The following is a 16,388-nucleotide window of genomic DNA, read 5'->3' as shown; positions in this document are numbered from 1 at the left end:
GATATTAAGTGTGATAATTATCAATATTATCGACTGATTTGCAAGGTCGTGATTCTTTTCTTTTCTTATCTTTCCTTTTCTTTTCTTTTCTTTTCTTTTCTTTTCTTTTCTTTTCTTTTCTTTTGCCACATTATCATCATATGGACGAATGGATGTTTTGTGCAGTTCAGGTTCCGCGTACAGCAAATATGAAAGGTCTCTGTTTTGTCCACGACTGAATTCTCCTTGTTTTCTTTGGGACGCGTGCGAGTCAATAAATCTGTGCCACGCGTGAAGTTGTGGCATTCTCCCTCTCTCTCTCTCTCTCTCTCTCTCTCTCGCTCTGTGTGTGTGTGTGTGTGTGTGTGTGTGTGACATAGCCGCGTAATCCCGCCTGATTTCATCTAATGCCTCTGCACCGACGCAACTGCGTGCGCGCACATCCCCCGGTGTGATAATGGGCACGTTGTGAAAATCCAGCTCCAGTTCTTCTAAAGCTGTGGAGATGGTGTGTGTGTGTGTGTGTGTGTGTGTGCGCAACTAAAACAGCACCATAAATTCATCCGCAAAAAAAAGAAAAGAGGACTGGATTTGACGAGGATTTAGAGATAATTCCCATCGGAAATAAAAAACGCATGGACGCATAATAAAAACATAGAAAGCTTATATTTCTTTTGTAATATAGAATATAAAGAAGGGGCTAAAACATTAATATATTTATAGATATGTATTAATATAGATATAAAACCACGGGAAAAGCAACTGTTACCCGAGTAATAACAAAAAAAAAACATTTATGTGACACAAATGCGCAGAACTGAGAAATTCACTTCAACAAAACAAACTATAATCATTTAAAAACTAAATATAATAAATATAATACACTAAAATCCATCACAGACAAATGAAATCACTTGATTCCCGGGACAATAATCCAAAAATATCTGAGCATCAATAATTCTGGAGATGACTGTGTTGATGTTTATAAGAAGAAGAAGAGGAGGAGGAGGAGGATCATGAATCCAGGATGAGTGTCAGGCCTTAGTCTCTGCATCCATGGATGAAAAAAGAACTCCGGCACCGCGGGAGAAAAACGCAGGTAAAGTTGATGCATTTTTTACGCACGAGGTTTTAATATAAAAGCAGCAGCTGGAGAGGAAAAAAAGAGGGGAAATTAAAGTATGAGGAGGTGCGTATACATGTATGTGTGTGTGTGTGTGTATGTATGTGTGAGTGAGTGTGTTGGGAACTGATTTATCTCAGGAGCCACACACACACACACACACACACACCCTCCTCCTCCCTCCTCCTCCTCCTGCCCCGTCATTTCCATATATTGAAATGCGCCGCCAGTCACTCAATTTCCCCGGAGCTGTGGTGCGTGCAGCGGGGAGGGAAAGCAGCGCTGCTGCTGCTGCTGCTGCTCTGAAGCCCCGCACCTACATCTACCGCAGTCCCCCACTCTCTGCGCAAAACCGGAGAGAAACTCAGCCCGGATTTATGAGGCTTGTATCAAAGAGTCCAGTCACTGAGGACGTTTTAACAACGGCGTCAAAGTGCTGAACGGACTGGAAATAAAGTTTCAAGTGCGGCCTATATACACAGTATATATACACAGCTATATACACAGTATATATATACACAGCTATATATACAGTACATATAAATATAAGTGCTTCCAGAGTTACCACTCTGACAAATAAAGAAAAACAAACACAGGTTTGCGCAGCTGTTTTTCTAAGAACCCTGCATTGACTTCCACTCATTAGGACAGAGCCTAACCCTAACCTTAACCATAACCATAATCATAACCAGTGACCAGTTAATAACCTTAACCAAAATCCAAACCTTAGTCCTACGAACTTAACGAGTTCCTCAGAAATGAGGTTCTCCATGAGGAGTGCTGGTCAGAATATGACAGAAAAAAGGCCCTAAAGAGGTGACAAATACGAGTACACACACACACACACTGACTGATTTATGACGGAAGCAGCGCCTCGCTGTCATTTACATACACAGATTCCCCCCGCGCGCTCCCCGAGTCCGAGCACCACCATGATCAATGTTCTGCCTTGATTTTGATTTAGGGGATGTGTGTGCGTGTGTGTGTGTGTGTGCGTGTGTGTGTAGAAGGAGGAGGAGGAGGTGATGTGAGGATGAAGAAAAGGTCTGAAAACCTGCTTTGTTGTTAAACAGATGGAGCAGAGTGGAGAGAGAGGTCAAGGTTACTGCTCTCTCTCTCTCTCTCTGTCTCTCGCTCTCTGTCTGTGTGTGCGTGTTTGTGTGTCCGTGCGTGAGGCTTCTTTAAAAAGTGGGCACGACCAATAGTTGAGGTGTGTCTGTGTCTCTTAAATAACAGCAACAGTGTCTACAGTCCAGGCAACAGAAACGCCTCAGCTGAGGTTTGGAAACATCCTGATGAAATGTTGAGCATGAAAAGTTCACCTTCTGCATCTAAACACGAGCCAAACGCGTAACATGTGCAACGAATCCTCATTTTTGATTTAAAAACTCATCAGAAGCCCATCACATCAGGACGTGATTTCTATAAGATAATGTAAATATTCTTACGCACACATTCACGTTAAAACCAGCGGAGCTTGTGCGTAAAAACATGCCACTTTGGCACTGTGGTGCCAAACCTGCACGTCAGACGCCAGTTTTACATCCTGTCACCAGACAACACGTCACCAAACCCTGAGAATAGAAAAAAGAAAAGAAAAAAACTTCCTCCTGGTTGTTTGTTAATTACCCTCACGCGCCCGTGGACATGCGCCACTGTCACGCGTGTCAGCCCCGTTACACACTTCCACTGTGACTGGATCAGGTTTCACGGGCGCGTTGTCCGCCTGTTGCCACACAGATACAGAGATAAACCGCTCCGTGGTGATAAAAGTGCACCAGGGATTAAAACGAGTGTAAATTATCCACTTTACATCCCAGAATCTTCGATTTACTCTTAGATTACGCATCATTTTTATCAAAGAAACAACCAGGAATTAAGAAAACCTATGTTTTCTCTCTTCTTTGCAGTTATTTTCTTTATTTCTGCAAAAAAACAAAAAACACTGACGCCGTTTTGTCTGAATGAATGAATTAATTCAGCTAAAGTTCAAGGTTTAAATCTCTACATCAGCGTGTTTTTGGAGAAACACACACGAATGAAACAAAACATTTACGCACAACAATCCTAATTTGTGCCTTTATTGTTTTGCTGCGAGTTAAATGTGTGATTCTACTAAATACTAAAATAATTCAAATTGAAAGCGTTTATTTTTCTCCATAAATGTAACCTAACATGTTGATGTCATGTTTCTTCTAAGTGGCTGCACGCGCACAAAGCACATACATGATATATATTAATATGTGTAAATGAATCCACGCGACGTTTTTACAAACACAGGTAAAAGAAAATCCACACATCTCGCGTGAACATTTACAATTCCCCTCTTTTTTGTTTAAATAAATGTGAATAAAGTGTGACAAGTCTTGCGCGCTCTTCGCGTCACATTAATCTGTTTAAAAACATTATAATTGTAACATAAACACGTGTTCTCCGCAGCGCGAGCGCGTGTCCGAACCCTTTGCTCTCGAACGGGACAATCAACACATAACCGCGTGCACGTTCGAGCGTGTGAGAGAGAGAGAGTGCGCGCGCGCACAGCGGTCCGTGCGGCGAGTTGCAACCTGCACAAATATTTCACTCACTGGTCATACCATTTTTTTTTTCTCCTCTCCTTTGACGTTGGACCTCCTCCTTCTCCACTCCTCCGGCTCTCTCTCTCTTTCCCTCTCTCTCTTTCTCTCCCTCTCTCACCTTCTTTCTCTATGTCTCTCATCCACTCTCCCGTCCATCCATCCACCCCCCTCTTCCTCCACCCTCTCCACCCCCTCGGTATTAAGTGCGCGTCCTCTTCGGTCAGTGTGAGAAGCTGCAGGTCTCCGAGGCGCAAGCGGAGTCGCCGCTGCCGCTCCAGCCGCCGCTCCTGCCGCGGCTCCCTCTCCGCGGCGACCTCTCACTCTGCCGTTCCTCCTGCCGCTCCCGCCGCCTCTGCTGCAGGTGCTTGTTCGGCCGAATCCATCCATCCTTCTCCTCCTGTATCATCCCCCAAACCTCGTCCGAGCAGCACCAGCACCGACACCGGTGGTTCTTCTCATCAGCTCATTTTATTTATTTGAGCCGCGTCTCTTCACTACATCTCTCTCTCTCTCTTTCTCTCTCTCTCTATTTCTCTCTCTCGAGCTGCGCTGCGCCGTTTTTAAGCCCCGCGTCTTATATTCCACCAAACCCCCTTTTATTACAAGAGTATTTACAATCTCTCTTCCCCTCCTCCTCCTCTTCTCCTTCTTCTTCCTCCTCCTTCTTCTTCTCCTCTCCCCCCCCCTCCCTCCGCGCGCCATCAACACATACACACACACCCTCCCTGCGTCGCGCTGAAGCTCGAACCTGAGTCACATCTGAAAGTTATTACACGGCGCGCGTTTATGAGCCACACTCTCACTCCCACGGTCTGCGCGTTTGGATTTCACGCAGACAGATACAGGACCCCCCTCACACGTTCACTCACAGACACTCACGTGTTCACCTCAGCTGTGTTTTATGTGTCACACACACAGATATGGGATTCATTAAAAGTGTTTTCTTTCAAAATAAAAGCAGAATCAGACACAGTCACACATAAGAAGGATTAAAGTGACTAAGTAACACACAAATCCATCCACGTGATCACCAACTCTGTAAAATCCATCGATTTAACACTAAAGAACACAAATGTTCTCCAAACTAAACTTTATTTAAAAAAAAGACTGTTATTACTATGGAGAAATGTAAATAACTGTGTGTGTGTGTGTGTGTGATCAGCACGCACTCACTGTTGTGCAGCATGTAAAGCATGTGAAAGCACCCGGGTTATAGCCCGAGCCAATGTACACACACACGCACATCTCTGCTGTTCAACCTGTCTGTCCTGTTCACCGCAGCAGGATGAGCCAACACGTGCACGCGCATCCACTCTTGAAACACACGTGCGTTAATCCTCTATCTCTCTTATACACACACACACACACGCCCACCGTGCGTCCAGGTGAGTTTTGCGCACGGGCTTCACGCGCCTCTTTCGGACTCACGTACACACACACACACACTTACACGCGCGTGCCCCCCCACTCACACACACACACACAGTCAGTAGTAGCCTCCTCCTCCTTCTGTGTGCAGCGGAATTATATCCGCCCCCCTCCAGTGCGCTCCTGTCCGCGGCTTCCTCTGCCCTGTTTTGCGTCCACCTCTCTTCTCTCTCTCTCTCTCTGCATATTGCTTTCATTAGACATCTCTCTCTCACACACACACACACACACACACACGCACGCGCGCGTACGAACACACACACTCCTCCCCTCCCTCCACATGCCTCTTGCCCGGCCCCCTGATCTCAGTGTCCATTGGCTTCCACCGTGTCTATTTCTCATGTCCATGCCCCCCCTCCCTCGCTCTCTCTCTCTCTCTCTCTCACTCTCTAATGACCGTCCATTGGTGCCGATGCCTGCGCGTCCCGTCCGTCCCTCCTCCCACACTCCCACTCCCACTCCCACTCGGGTGCCTCGGCCCTGCCCATGTTTTTGTATGTCGGGTGTCCGTCCATCCGCCTGACGCTCAAGTTCGCCCGGAACGTCACGTCCGTGCACTTGAACTTGCACGGCTCAGAGGGGGGAGGAGGAGGGAGGGGAGGGGAGGGGTGGTGGGGCAGGAGGGAGGGGGGGCTCTTTTGCCATTTTTTCCATCTCTCTCTCCCCTTCTCTGTCTCTCTCCCTCTCTCTCTCTCCCTCCATCCACCTCTCTCTCACTCTCTCTCTTTTTTCCTCAGCTCTCCTTTCTCAAAAAAGCCATGACGGCGATCCCGCGATCCATCTTCGCCTCCGCGCCATCTTTGTATTAATTCTAATTTATTTTTATTTTTAATTTTTTATATATATATATCTATATATATATATACTATCCACACGCACGCACACATTTTGTGTCCCCGTTTTTGTGGATGTCACAGGCGTTGGATGAAGACGTTTTCTTGCCCCAGCGGAGTCTCCTCTCCTCTCTAACCCCGGCTCTCCCCGATGTGATCCGCCGCCGCTGCAGCCGCTGCCAGCCACCATGTCTCGCCGCAAGCAAGGCAAACCCCAGCACTTGAGCAAACGGGATTTTTCGCGTAAGTAAGAGATAAAAGAAAACAAGGAAACCAAATGTCATTCTTCTTCTTTCCTGGCTTCATGTTCAGTGCATTCAGGAGGTGGAGAAGCAGCAGCAGCAGCAGCGTGTGTGGACATCTGCTCGGACCCGCGGTCAACTGGACTTAACGTGGTTGATGAGAGAAAAGTGCGACACTCTCATGCGTAAAAAGCCGCACGGGGATCCACTCAACACACACACGCGCGTAAACACAGCAAAGCGGGAGAAACACACAGAGAGAGAGGGAGAAAAAGTTTTGCGTTTACCCGTCACTGCTTCTCTGTCACGCAGCTCGAGCCTTCACAGACTCCGGTTGCCCCCCACGGTCGCTCCGGTCAGCGTGGACACGCGCAGGGTTCCCCCCTCCCCGGTAAAGCAGAACAGAGCAGCGCGCGTCCTTTTTCCTTTTTCCTTTTCTCTCCACGGAAGAGAATCAACACCACCGGAATATCAGCGCATCTGCTCTCTCTCTCTCCTCCTGTTTGTTGGATTATTTTCAGACAGAAAACTTGGAGGTGGATGTTTGGAAAGAATCCCGTGTTTCACAAAACGCCTCCTCCTGTCAGAGAAAAACACACTAAATCTCACTTTGTTTTTTTTTTAAAGAAAATCCTTTTTAATCCCTCGTGCGTAAAAACACATTTTATTGACGCTCGGTTCTCGTGTTCTTCCTGAAACACTTGAGCAGAGATGAGTGCAGTTTTAAAAGGTGATAGAGTTTTATTTGAAAGCACGTTTATAAACCTGATTTATATGTAAAAACACCCTCACACAAACAAACGTGGACAACAATAACAACAAATGTCTTTACGCCGCTTCACTGAGGTAAGACACAGACACCAGGTAGCGTCTGCAGCTGCAGCGTGAACACAGATTCCAACAGTGTTTAGGTGACATTCCGTCTTTTACGCACGGCGTGTTCTCTTCCACGAATTATCCCTGAAAGTTTCCATATTTGTTCAAATTCATTTAGACTCACAAGTGTCACGTGTGACGCGTGCTTTAGGGAACTAAAGTGGAGGCGTTTTTTTTTTTATCTTTACACCGTGGACGCGTTTTTATTCGCGTTAAAACAAACGTGATATCAAAACGCAACATTTTGGACGCAAGTTTACGCACCGCGTTGCTCGATCGTGTTTCGATATGTTCACGAGGGCTGTGGGCCAGTGTTTGCATTGGTGTGTGTGTGTGTGTGTGTGTGCGGTGACAGCTCAGTGACCATGGCCATGTGTCGTCGCTAGGAGGCAGAGCGCGATCAGTATAACAGAAAAATCCAGCGCTGAACTTGAACCCGATCAGTTTCACCGTAAAACCCCCATCCACCCTCCTATATCTGTGTACTACTATTGGGGGCGATCTCTTTAGAATAAAGGAGGGGTATACTAGGCACGAGACACGGAGGAAGAGGAGGGAGGGAGGGAGAGGAAGAAGGGGACACCCCCATTGCCTAAATTTACAATTCTTCATCACCTCAAACCCACTTTCTCTTGTTTTCCCCCTTTTTTTTTTACCTCATTCCATTTTACATACATGCACGTGCAGCTACACTGGAACATGGAACACACACACGCCACACTGACACAGTTGATTTGGCGCACACATTCACTCAGATTCCGCAGCAAATGTCCAACCCTTCATTATTATTATTATTCTAATTTTTAATAACATTATATTCATATTGTGCACATTTTCCATTTCATTTATCACAATTCTATGTATTTTGTTTTCCACACACACTGGATTTGCTCGTGTTTGTTCTTAAACGACACATTTAAGCAGCAGTGAAATGTCAATTTACATTTCCTTCTTTTCCTCCTTCTTGTCCTCTTCTTCCTCCTCCAGAGACTTAAATACATTAACAGTAATTATATTTCACATTTTCTTTTTTAAAGTGAAAATACAGATTTTTTTTTAAGGGCAGTGAAGGCAACTGTTGAGTTTTTCTGGTTTGTGCTTATTTCACAGTCATCAAAAACAATTAAAACCTCTATTTTCTCCTGATGGGGACGTGAAAGTGTATCAGTGTGTGTGTGTGAGTGTGTGTGTGTTGGCATATGTGCAGGATTGATTGTAGACACACACACACACACACACATATAATCTATCCCTGATTTCCACGCCGTCGCTCACACAGCCTTAAAATCTGAAATGCAAATGAAGGTTTGTTTTTTTTCTTCCCTGCTTTTTACGGCTGAAAAACAAAGAATTGTAAACTCTCCTTATTCCCTTCACTGCTCGTCTTCTTCCTCACGTCAATTTATATTTTGTGTGTGAACCAAAAACATCTTTTATTTGGAATATCTGGAGGAACTAGAGGCTTGTGCCGTTTTTTGTTACGTTGATTTCGCCTCCTCATCTTCGTCTTCTTCTTGTTTCATCCTGCAAATTTAACGCCCCTTGTGTTGGAGTGAAGTTAAAATCAAAGAGTGAGGAGGTGGGGGAGGAGGAGGTGGGTGATGGTGGGGTGGTGGGGGTGTGTGTGTGTGGTGGTTGTGGTGGAGTTGGTGCAAGCCAGGAATTTATCTCATGTCCCAGTTTGTTGCACAGATGTCGCGCTGGAACTGCGGCATTCGCTTCCTCTGATATTTCCTTCAGGGGGGGCGTCGTCCAAAAAAAATCAGTCCCCCCCCCATCCCACATTCCCACACACACACACACTCCTATCCCTTCTTATCAGACAAAAATCTGTACCAATCACCCAGACGGTGAAAATTAAAATCTATTTTTTGATTCTCAGTGGTCTTAAGTTCATTAAAAATGAGAAATTGGCTGCCGAGCAAAGAAGGTCAACGTTGCATTAAAAGGGGAAGGCGGCGCGGAGTCAGACTCTTCTTCACCTTGGAACTGGAAGATTTCTTTTTCTTTGTTTTTTTTTTTCTCTTTTTAAAAAAGAGACAGCGAATTCACTACGTTCACTGCTCTTAGTTCAGCCGCGACTCCGCTCTGTTCATCTCCCTCCACTGAGCCTGACAAAGGGCTCCTTAAAAAAGTAGTCAGGAGTTAATCCGGCCTCGGAGGCTCGGGGAATCGCGTTGAGCGGCTCATTTTGTGGGGAGGGGGAGGGGGGGGGTGATGATTTTCCTCCTCCCTGACACACACACACACACACACTCTCTCCTCGGCCTCTCTCCATCCACACATATGTTGGACATGTTAGTGACAGTTTTCCCCTCGGCTGATTACAGGATCAAACCCTGTGCAAACACGGTTAGGGAAGTGAAACTCATTGGCGTATTTATAGTTTAAGTTTAAGTGTGTGTGTGTGTGTAACCGTTGTCCCTCCACGTCTCTCTTCCCCTGTCATTTCCCGTCGGAAAATTGTCATCTCGGAGTGAATCTGATTTGAGCTTTGCTGCTTCTCCATGACATGGTTTACTCTCACGGCTCAGGTTGCTCGTCTAATCTTTGTTGTTTTACATGCGTCTCCATCATTACAAGGCACATTTTCTCACCCACTTATTGTGTGCGTGCGCGAACGCCACCATTTACAGGCTTTTATTTGGTGAGATGAGAAGTTCATTCGTCGAGAGCTCCTTGTAATCGCTTCCCCTCAAATTCTTGCGTCGCGAGGGCTGCAAGTTACAGGACAGAGAAACGGGGAAATATAAACATGTGGTTGTTGTTTTCTGTGTCAGCTTCTCATTTATTCTTCTTTTATTTATTTATTTCTTTTCTTCCCTCCCCTCCCCCCCACCTCCCCCCAGCAGCCGAGCCCCTCTCCGCGGCTGCCATCTCATCGGAGGAGCTATCAGAGCGCTGCTCGGAGAACTCGGAGGAGAGCGGCAGCCTCAACAACGGCCACCGCCCCGGCTCCACTGTGGGCCGGCTGGCCCGGCTGGGTCATGACCCCCACGCCTCCCCAGAGCAGGACCTGCTGACGTGCGGCCAGTGCCAGGCCACCTTCCCGCTGGCGGACATCCTGCTCTTCATCGAGCACAAGCGGAAGCGATGCCACGGGCCGCCGTGCCTGACCGTGGGCCGGGGGCTGGACAAGCCGCCCTCGCCCTCCCCGGGCCTGGCCCTCACCCCGTCCCCCGCCCTGGGCGCCCTGCGCGGCCGGAGGCCCGTGGAGGTGGGCGTCCAGGCCACGCTGGCGGAAGACGACGACGACAACCGGTTCACGCTGCCCCGGGGGATTTGCCCCAAACAGGAACCTCTGCCAGGTAAAAACACCAGCTGACACACACACACAGGTCGCACTTCTGCCACCGCTGCTGCCGAAGTGCTCTGAAGCAAAACAGCAGCTTCTCTGAGGGAGGAGCTGTGAGGTCGACGCTCGTGGTTGTGTTGCTGCTTGTGTTGAAACACACAGTGTGACGTCCACATAAAATACCGTCCACATTCACTTCCTGATTGGTTCTTATCAGCTGTGACTCGACCGTCAGGTGAAGTTTTGGTGTTTGTTGTTTGGTAGAACTCCCCTGACAAAACAGCAGAGGAGAGACTCAACTTCCTGTTTACACCAACATGCGCCTGCCCAGTGTTTCTGAATAATCACGTGATGCACTTTATTTTAGGCGTATGGACACATAGACGCAGACTTCTCCTGAAAACACTTGTGTGGACACGTTGTTTTTAAAAGAAAACATACTAATATGGTTGGAAAAACTAAGAAAAGACGTGATACACTTCCTGAGATGTTTGTTGCCTGGACAGAAACTCTGTCTTCCTCAGTGGACGCAGGCTTTTCTCGATTTGTCCACACACACATGGTGATTGTGATACTGTACTGTAGTGTGTGTTGTCTGCTCTTATGTACGAAGACCAGCTCCGTCAAAACCTCACGTGGGGGTTTGTAGACGTTGAGGTTTCTTGGTGGAACACATATACATTCTATTTATGTGCCAATCCTGGTTTTGATTGGTTGAGATTTGTTCAGGGGGGCGTGTGTGTGTGTATTGTCAGGAAATTAAAAACAAAAAGGGACGTCACAGGTTCGGGGGGGAAACCCCCACGAGAATCTGCCTCTGTTCTCTTTCACAGACGGTTTTCATTTAGGACGACTGTCTCTGTCTCTCTGACTGTTTGTATTGTCTTCTTTTGTGTTTGTCTACTGTCACACACAGTGTGTGTGTACTGGTTCTCGTTGCCTCTTAAGGACCGGGTAAAAACACCACTGTTGTCGGGACCAGACGTGAGGACGAAAGAGTCTGGCTCATTTCTGAGGCTGTGGGTTAAAGTTAGTGGTCAGATGTGAACTGTGGGTTAGTTAAAGTTGGAGGTTAGTTATTAACTAGTGCTGGTTAAGGTTAAGAGAGAGAGCGAGAGAAAGAGAGCATGCATGTGAATGTAACATACCTTAACCTATGTCTGCTTGGTTGATCTTATATGCAGAAACTGTGTGTGAGGGAAAGTGTGTCTTTAGTGTGTGTCTTTCTCTGTGTGTGTGTGTGATTGCAAGTGTGTGTTTATATGTGTGTGTGTGTGTGTGTGTGTGTTCTCCCAGTTTGCCCATTTTGACCATGGCGACCAAATCCCACCGGCGAAGGAGACACGGGTGACCTTGACTTTGTGATACCACTCGTATTAGTGCACTTTTGAGACATTTGCATATGTGTAAGTGTGTGTACGTGTGCGTGTGTGTACATGTGTGTGACATTGGTTGAACTGGTTGTGTTCCAGTGTGTGACTTTCAGTTCTGGGGAGTAACTGCAGCCTCTGTCTGGGATTGGGTGCGTACAAACGTACGTTCATATGAACCTTGTGTGTGTGTGTGTGTGTGTGAGCGAGCATCTCTCTCTCTCTCTCATGTGGCCCTAACAGATGTGTCCTGCTCTCGCTGTGGTTTTCTCCCCCTCCTCTCTCTTCTCTCTCTTTTCTCTCTCTCTCTCTTCCACTGCCACATCTTACCCGACAAAAACGCAGCCCAGTTCTCCATCTCCTTCTCTCTCTTTCCTTCGCTTTCTTTCTGATTTACCTCCACTTTAAGCCTGTGCAGCATCAACCAGGAGGAGAGAGAGAGAGAGAGAAGAGGGAGAAGCCAGTTCACTTTTAGCTTCATGTGCTCATAGAGAGGGGGAAAGTCGTTTATTTAAAGAGACTTAACACCACTAATTATTTGTTGCAGTGCCATTCTTTCTCTCTCTCTTTTTTCTTCTTCTTCTTCTTCTTCTTCCTTGTGAATTTTAATTAGCAGTAGTTTTTTAGTGGCGGGCTGCCTGTACTAAATTAGCTGTTACAGAGAGAGAGAGGGGGGAGAGAGAGAGAGAGAGAAGGAGGGAGGGTGAGGAGGAAATAGAGCAGCAGAAACACAAAAAAAGAAAACGCATTATTTATCGCTTTGCTTGTAGAACGCAGCTCAGGAATCCTAAATGTTGCAGTTTGTTTCCATTTTGTCTCGCTGTGTGTGTGTGTGTGTGTGTGTGTGACGTAACATCGTCACTTCCTGCGATTAAAAAGTCTACAGTTGCAGGACGTGAAGACGAGGACGATTGTTGTCAATTCAACGTGTCTTCTGACCTTTCTTTTGTCTCCGGGGAGAAACATCTGCCAGCCCAGAGTGTGTCCATGTATGTGTGTGTTTGTACCTGTTACCTCTTTAGGACCGTGACCTTGTCAGGACCAGTCGTCCAAAACCGGGTCCTAATGAGGAACTGGTTAAGATTAGGATTAGACATTAACCAGTTGTGGTTATGGTTACAAATGAATGGAGTCCTTACAAGGATAGTTGTGTTTGTACCTGGTACCTCTTAAGGACCATGTAGTAATCATGACTAGTTATCCTCATGGAGACCAATAACTAGTCCTAATGAGGACTGGTTAAGATTAGGATTAGACATTAAATGGTTATGTTTCCAAATGAATGGAGTCCTTATAAGAATAGCTGTGTACACGTGTGTGTGTGTGTGTTTGTACCTGTTACCTCTTTAGGACTGTGTCGTAATAAGGACCAGTCGTCCGCGTGGAGACCGAAACTGAGTCTCTAATGAGGAACTGGTTAAGATTAGGATTAGACCTAAACTGGTTATGGTTCCAAATGAATGGAGTCCTTACAAGAATAGCTGTGTAAACCTGTGTGTGTGAGAGAGCTGGAAGGACTTAATGCAACATGAGAGTGTGCATCTCTCCCTCTCTTCTCCAAGTCAAACCTGCTTGTCTCTCTTATATTTCAACACACACTCTCACACACACACACACACAGAGAGAGACACTCACACACTCACCAGCTAAACTGGGTTATTAGAGCGATTTACATCATAATACAGGCGTCTGGCCGCCTCAATAGCGTTGTGTGTGGGAACGTCTTGGTAGGAACAGCTGTACACTCACAGGGGCCGCGGCGTTATATATCTTGTGTCGCGCTGACACCGAGCTCCAAACGGCCAGACGTTTGAAAAGTTTCGTCTGGAGGAAGAAAAAAAAATAAAGGGGGTGAAAATAATAAAAAAAAACAAAAAGAGGAGAATATTTCAAACTCACACACCAGCACAAAAACACCAACTCACCCGCCCTGAAATTTATTCGCCAAAGCTCATTCATTCTGGTAGCTGATAATTAAAGCCAGCGTTTATTTTTTTTTTCTACTACTCCTCCTCCTCCTCCTCCTCCTCCTCCTCAGCTTTTGTCCTAATTGACCCCAAACTGTCGTGGTGGAGTAAATATGTGAAAGACATGAATAACAAAAAAAAAAGAAAAGAAGAAGAGAGAGAGAATCAGCTGGAATTTCAGCTGCGATTAAATCTGTCCAGAAGAATTCCTGATGACGGAGAAACAGAGAATGTGTGTGTTTCTTATTTGTGAATGCTCTGCTCTGCTTTGGTTTTTCCACCAACGTCTCAGAGTTCTTCAGTGTTTCAGCTGCTGTAATCCCAAATGTACGACATACATATGCCTATTTCAGACGTTATCCTGAAAATAATGGGAAAAATAGTAATTAAATAGATCTTTCTGTGAAAAATCCACAGAATATTTTTGGACAATTTTGTCCTCCAAATCTTCAAATGTCGCCCTTTTCTCTGCCTGAATGTGACGACGTTATTCAGCTTCTACATCCGTCATTTTACACCTTATATTCTACACATACCATATGCCAGATTAGCAAATGCTAAAATTGTGACATATGTCACTATTATTATGATTAACAAGCAGCAAGGTCTAATCCCAAGTGAGTAAAGTGCAATATCGTCAAATAATTTTTTTGTAATTTGTAGGGATTTAGTAGAAATCCAGGGAATATTTTTGGGACATTCTCGTCCTCCACGTCTTCAAATGTCCCCTGTGTCTTCATATGAATGTGACACCTTCATTCAGCCTGTACATCCATCATTTCTTATATTCCATCCTTCAAACACATAACATATGCCAGATTAATAATAATAACAGTAATGGTGACATACGTTCCTGTTTTAGTTTATAATACTTTTTTTATTGGCGTTTTAGCCTCCATGTCTAATCCCAAGTGATTCAAATCTGCAATCTCTGCATCCAAATGTATCATTTTCAACTCAATATCTTGTAGAGTAATTGTTAGGGATTTTCTGAAAAATAATGTGAATAATAGTAATTAAATCTGACTTTCCTGGAGAAACCTTCCAGGTTTGGGGACAGTCTCGTCCTCAGTGTCGTACAAATGTCACCTGTGTCTCTAAGTGAATGTGCCGCCTTCACTCAGCCTGTACATCCATCACTTCACATTCTTATATTCTATACCTCAAACACATAATAAATGCCAATTCCAAAGCCGTGATTAATGTCAGTGTGTTTCAGCAGCCGTGTTCTTGTGATTTTAATCTGCAGAAATGTGCATTTGATTGTGATTTTAAAAGGCATGAATTGATCAAATCCTGGAAATATTACAAATAAGACTTTTTTTTGATATTTTTGGCACATTCTCGTCCTCCCATATCTCTAAATGTGGCCTGTTTCTCCGAGTGTACGTGCCACTTTGATTCAGCGTGTACATCCATCACTTCACAGCTCATATTATGCTTTTTTTCAAACACATATTAGATGCATATTTCACAGCAGTGCTTGACCTCACTCCTGTTTTAGCTTCGCCACGATTTCTATTGGCGTATAAAGCGGCCGTGATCGCTCTCTGCTGAGTCTAAATCTGCCACTTTTACGTCCAAAGCACCATTTTCAGCTCATCTTTCTGCAATTTTTTTAGACATTTACTCGATTAATATGAATGACGGCAACTAAATACCACTTTCTTGAAATAATCTAGGCTATATTTTGCAAGACGTTCTATAATCTCATCCTTTTTTTGTAATTTTTAAGGCATTTACTCATGTAATCTTGTAAATAATATGAATCATAGTATTTAATATGACTTACTCGAGCGAGACCAGGGACTATGCTTTGGGACAATCCTTATAATCACTTTCATATTCTTTTTAGTGTTTTTCACTCTCTAGTGATTTAAATCTGACATTTTTGTGTCCAAAATGCATAATTTTCAGTTCATTTACCTGGAATTACTTGACATTTACTCGTCTAATATGAATTATAGTATTTAAATATGACTTATTTGAACAAGACCAGGGAATATTTTTGGTACAATCTTGTCCCACACCTTCTATTTCTATTTCTATTGGCGTATAAGCAGCCATGTTCACTCTCTAGTGATTTAATTCTGTAATTCTCACACATTTACTCGTCTAATGTGAACAATAGCAGCTAAATAGGACTTTCTTTTAAATAATCCACGGTATATGTTTGCGAGAACAGCGTTGAACCTCCTCCCTTTCCATGTTGTTTTCTCTCTCCGAGTGCATGTGCCACCTTTTATCCGGCGTGTGCATCCATCACTTCACACGTTATACTCTGTAACACAATCACATAAGATCTGCCACTTTCATAACAGAGGTTGACCTCACTCCTTGTTTTTTAGCTCTTTTCTCCTGGCATTTCGGCCTTTAGTGATTTGTAGTTTAAAGATTTTGAGGAATCCGGGCAGTATTCTGGGGACAAGCTCGCCGTCCATGACTTTGATATTTACATATCAAACAGAGCCGAGATGTTACCTGTGTGTGTGTGTGTGTGTGTGTGTGTGTGTGAGAGAGAGAGAGAGAAACCCTGCACAGGCAAAATGCCGATCAGTTATGCAGAATGGAAGCATACACGCCCACAAACTACTACACACACACACACACAGACTCTCTCCCTGTGTCTCTCTCGCTTTCTCTCTCGCCCATTTATTCTATTAATCCCTGACTGAGATGAAAATTCTGATTATAATCCC

At 45.0% G+C, this 16,388-nt stretch overlaps 1 protein-coding gene across 2 annotated transcripts in view; it reads left to right on the top strand.

The window, feature by feature from the left end:
* Positions 1-5,805: 5,805 nt before the first annotated feature.
* Positions 5,806-16,388, top strand: part of LOC122781851 (B-cell lymphoma/leukemia 11A-like) — a 60,976-nt gene continuing 50,393 nt past the window's right edge. The window contains exons 1-2 of one of the 2 annotated variants that reach the window (XM_044045914.1): positions 5,806-6,182; positions 9,910-10,365. In XM_044045914.1, coding sequence (XP_043901849.1) covers positions 6,128-6,182; positions 9,910-10,365 — 511 coding nt within the window. In that variant the 5' untranslated portion in view covers positions 5,806-6,127. Of the gene's footprint in view, positions 6,183-9,906; positions 10,366-16,388 lie in introns of both variants that reach the window. The other variant, XM_044045913.1, reaches the window with a different exon arrangement.

The sequence above is a fragment of the Solea senegalensis genome, linkage group LG15 (assembly GCF_019176455.1).
Source record: "Solea senegalensis isolate Sse05_10M linkage group LG15, IFAPA_SoseM_1, whole genome shotgun sequence".
Lineage (NCBI taxonomy): Eukaryota > Metazoa > Chordata > Actinopteri > Pleuronectiformes > Soleidae > Solea > Solea senegalensis.
The sequence above is the reverse complement of the archived record's forward strand: the minus strand, read 5'-3'. Positions and strand labels throughout refer to the sequence as shown.